The sequence below is a fragment of the Nansenia antarctica genome (genome assembly GCF_963989245.1).
Source record: "Nansenia antarctica genome assembly, chromosome: 7".
In the NCBI taxonomy this organism is placed as follows: Eukaryota; Metazoa; Chordata; class Actinopteri; order Argentiniformes; family Microstomatidae; genus Nansenia; species Nansenia antarctica.
The window spans coordinates 59904879-59909878 of NC_137677.1; the positions used below are offsets into that span (position 1 = coordinate 59904879).

General features: G+C 44.0%; 1 protein-coding gene across 1 annotated transcript in view; it reads right to left on the minus strand.

Annotated features, from left to right (window-relative positions):
* The window catches only part of ube2f (ubiquitin-conjugating enzyme E2F (putative)), a 64308-nt gene that overhangs the window by 33409 nt on the left and 25899 nt on the right, over positions 1-5000 (minus strand). The window contains exons 6-7 of the mRNA XM_080537232.1: positions 4087-4157; positions 1787-1844 (exon numbers count right to left, since the gene is read on the minus strand). Coding sequence (XP_080393358.1) covers positions 1787-1844; positions 4087-4157 — 129 coding nt within the window. The remainder of the gene's footprint in view (positions 1-1786; positions 1845-4086; positions 4158-5000) is intronic.

Genomic DNA, 5000 nt, shown 5'->3' on the forward strand with positions numbered 1-5000 from the left:
TTTAGGAGGGGTGGCTCCCCTGGTGTTAGGAAAGGGGGGAAAAAAAACACTTTTTAAAAACAATCACAAGAAGGGAAGGAGCTGGTTTACATAAATAAAGGCTATGTACACTATCCACTGTACTATACTGTACAGATAGACGACTAGGGTTGTCATATTGCACAACCATTGCTTCGTCAAGCTAATGTTATGACACACACGGTGGATCCCATGTTTTCCACACACACACCCCCACACACCCCCCCCACACACACACAGCGGGTGATATGGTGCTTCAAAGAGCCATAGGAGAGGAAGAAGAAGAAGAAGATATACTTTTATTGATCCCTGAGAGGAAATTATCTTTTTGCAAACCCCCCACCCCCAGAAGACACAGCCAACACACAGTACAGCACAACACTGCAGCACAGCACACTCTTAGGTCTGGGCACAGGGTCAGCCCACGTCAGCTGCCCCTGGAGCAGTTAGGGGTTAAGTGTCTTGCTCAAGGGCACAACGGCAGTGGTGGTAGGATACCGTAGATACATATCCCTCCAGTCGCCAGCTCACACCCAGCTATCTCCTGGGGTGGGGATCGAACCAGCAACCTTCCGATTGCTGTCCGGCCTCTCTAACCCCTAGGCTACCTGCCGCCCAATTCATAGTTTGCACGTGTCGTCACGGCATAATGGGAACGCCCACCTGGCAGGTCTTTCTTCCGCTCTTTCTTCCGCTGCCTGCCAGCTATTTTATCAGGTTTTTACCAAGTAATTAGTTGTTTGACAAAATGCTGGATAGTTGCTGTGCAATCGGGTGCACTAACCGACAAGGAGACTTCTTCTGTAGAATTCCGTCAGAAAAAGAAAACCCAGAGGAGAAGATTGTGGATTTGTGCAATTAGACGTGTCAGTCCCTGTGGAGGGCAAACCATCAAAGTACACAAGTCTCTGCAGCGAACATTTCAAAGATAAGCTCAAGTAAACACTGATTATTTTAATTATTTACGTAGCCACTTTACTCTATTAGACTGAGCCAATTACCACTATTGCACTATTGTCATTGTTCATATTGTGTTCCACCCCTGTACATTGTACCGCACATTTCAAATCTTTTATCTAGTATTTTTTGTATATATAGTTATTTGTAATCTTGTCGTATCATATTGTTATTTATTGTTTTTGTTTGCTATGCACCGTGGATGAGAGGGAAACGCAATTTCAGCCCTCTGTATATATTGGATTGACAATAAAGCTGACTTTTTGTGGACGCTACCAGCTTGGAGTTGGTTGTGTAGGTCCTTTAGCTAGCTAGCTAACATTAGCATTATTGACCCATCCAGATCGAAAAAAACTGATACGGTAACTGTCTGTACTTTTGTACGCTTTCATCCTGGCGGCAGTGTGAGGGGAAGGATTCTCCACAAGATATATGTAGACATCATCGCTGCAGCTCTGGCAGCAACTTCGCTGTTTGTAGTGATTGAAATACTGCGGCGGGGTGCTGTATATGGATCGCAAGTGTCCAAAATGTGTAGTTTGTTCACATATCTTTGTTTTTCTTCTTTTGAGAGGTGATCTAAATAGTCGTTGCTTAAAACAGGTGGGAAAATGACAGGTCGGTGCTGCAGTTCTACGGAGTTTCCACTATGTTTTGCCCGCCAGGGCTCTGCGCCAGTCACGTGACTGCAAACTATGAATAGACAGCCAGAGTAGTCAGACTGGGACTAGTGTGGTTCTTAAGGATCAAAACTAATGATGATGATTATGATGATGATGATGATGGTCTGGTTCTGGTGTTACAGGCTTACCTTTAACGTCCTAGTAGGGGCCCAGCCAGTGCCATCGATTGAGTGCTCCCGCAACAAACTGTGGAAACAAATATTATGAGAAATAAGAGCTCTTTCGTGAGTTTAATAGTGAAGACAATTCATCTACTATATTCAAGACATTGTCGTTCACTATGATTTCACTGTGATCTTTTTTCTGGGCTACGATCCACAAAATACAGTGAGTCTTCACAATCATATATCAACATATCTTCTCTCATATATACCCCATATCTCCCTGTCAGTTTGCGAACGTCAAAATCAAACACCCTTTCCCTGCTGTGTCATGTTTTGTTGCAGCGAGGGAACGGATCAATAGCTGCCATCCGAGACGCTCACGGAGAATAACTAGAGACATTTATTAGACATCAAATCCTCTTTCTCTCTTTCCTCTATTGTCAGGTGGAATCAACTTCAGCTACGCTCGTCTGTGAGAGAGGAAACATCCGACGTTTCACACACATGAACAGGGAGAGCAAATACTCCTACTGGGGACTCTGGGGATTCCAGTTGCCATCTAAAGTAGAAAAAGATTGATGTGTAACTAAAGCAATAACATATGGAGTAGTATTATGGGAGATGTATTAAAAAAGTCAATGGAGTAACTGGCTCCAGAAAAACTGTCCAACTGCTGACCTCTTTGTCAATATTGTGAACCAACTGCATCACCTCCTAGAACAAAATGACTCACAATGTAAGGCTCCAAAAAGAACTGGGGGGGAAAATGTTGGGGGAAATGGTGTATATGTTACGGTACATGTGGGAACACGGTACATGTGGGAAAACTAGGGTTAGGGTTAGGTGCTAGGGTGCTACGGTTAAGGTTAGGGTTAGGGTTAGGGTTAGGGATAGGATTAGGGTTAGGGTTAGACATGCCAGCATGTACCAAATCGACGTAGCACCTAACCCTAACCCTAGTTTTCCCACATGTACCGTAACATATACTGTATATCTAGCCAATATGTCTGATGCCACCATGACTATGTGTGTACAACATGTAACAATGTATGTTAGATTGGATAAACTCTATATTGATTTAATTTGACCATCCCACGACCTCACTTTTGCTTTGTGTTTCTTTTTTCTTTTTATACTATTGTGTTATGTTTGTAAGGAAGATCTATCTGTTTGAGAGTTTCTTAAACATAAAGTGAAAATGTTCATACATTTTTTAAAAAGTAAAAAAAAAGAGTAAAGTCAATGGAGTGAGACAGGTTTATTCAGTTAAGTCGCGCAAGATGAATAAAAAAAATCTAGGCTTATGTTGATAAGCGAGACTTATCAAAAATAAGCCTGGATTTTCCTTTAGAGACGTTGATGGAATACCCTCCAGTAAGTAAGCAAGCAAGCCAGCCAGCCAGCCAGCCAGCCAGACAGACAGACAGACAGACAGACATGAATGTGAGTGAGGGAGCAGCAGACCTATACAACTCTCCCTGATAGCATTGACACAGCTTCCTGAAGTGGAAGCTTTCCAAGCCTCAGCCTCTCTCTCTGTGTCTCTTTCTCTCTCTCTCTCCCCCCCTCTCTCTCTCTCACTTTCCAGATCTCAGCCTCTCCTCTCTCTCTCTCTCTCTCTCTCTCTCTCTCTCTCTCTCTCTCTCTCTCTCTCCATGACCATGTGAAGAGCTCATGCTGCTGGGACGCTCCATGATTTAAATGCAATTTGTGAAACGATTAACACTCTCTCTCTCCCTCTCACCCTCCCTCCCTCTACATTCACTCAGCCTCTCTCTCAGGGTCTCAGCCTCTCTCTCTCTCTCATCCTCTCTCTCTCTCTCTCTCTCTCTCTCTCTCTCTCTACAGGTCTCAGCCTCTGCCTCTCTCTCTCTCTCTCCAGGTCTCCTCCTCTCTCTCTCTCTCTCTCCAGGTCTCCTCCTCTCTCCCATGACCATGTGGAGAGCTCATGCTGCAGGGACGGTCCATGATTTAAATGTAATTTGTGAAACGATTAACATTCTCTCTCTCTCTCTCTCTCTCCCCTCCCTCCCTCCATCCCTCTAAATCCACTCAGTCTCTCTCAGCCTCTCTCTCTCTCCCCTCCCTCCCTCTACATTAACTCATCTCTTAGTGTCTCTCTCTCTCTCTCTAGGCCTCAGCGACTTCTGTGTCCACTGACTAACCACCATCTGGAACCTTGTCCATATGGTACATTGCTGCATAGACAGGCTTGAACGCATGCGCATGCACATGCACGCAGGCAGGCAGGCACGCACACAGAATAGAGCTCGTAGGTGTGAATCGTCGAAAAGACGTAGGTGATGTATGAGGGAAGTCATTACCTCAAACAGATCTCTCCTGTCTCAGCGATGTTGGGGTGCCATATTCTGGTCAGGCATTTCACTTTGGGAGGCTGGGGGAGAAAAACACATAGGAGAGGAACCTGTGAGGCACAACACGGCTGGCAGGTTTGTGAAGCAACAGACAAAAACACATAAGGTGACCTGAGGCAGCAACCTCCATGAACAAAGACACTGACTGTAAAACCAAAACACGACTCAGGGGAGGAGACATATTTTCACAGTACTCAGAGCACCGAATCCCCTCCAGACACAAAACCAAAAACCCAAATAAAAACAAAACAAGAAAACCTCCCACCCACCCCAACAAAAGATTAAGTCTCTTCTTTTAATAGTTTTATCTGACATTTTCTACATTTACATTTACATCGATTTTCACATTCTTACATTTATCCGAAGCGACTTACAACAAGTAAGTAATTTGTCTAAAGTCATCTTAAGAAAAAGAATCTGTGGCATCTTCTTAGGGAAAGATATGAAAAGCCTGAACATGGAGCGAGAGAAAAGTGCTGTTGCTGATCAAAGAGGAGTAGAGGAACAAGACCCAGGGAATTTACTTGGCGGTATGCAAATTGGAAATTCTTCAAAATGGTTCACATCAATCCTTGGCGCCTCGCTCCCCTTCCGATTCCCCAAATTGCGCCTTTTGATCAAATATGAATCTGAAACATCCTATGAATTATTTTTTACTTAAAGACGTTTACACTAGCTTACTTATTCTGTGCCTACTGGTATGGGAAGAAAATAACTGTCTGAATCTCCAGCCAACTAGCCTACATGGCACCTGTGGTCCATCGTGTAGAACATTTACTTTTACATTTTGGGCATTTAGCAGACTTCTTTATCCAAAGCGACTTATAACAAATACATTTGTCTAAGTCGGGGAACCATCTATC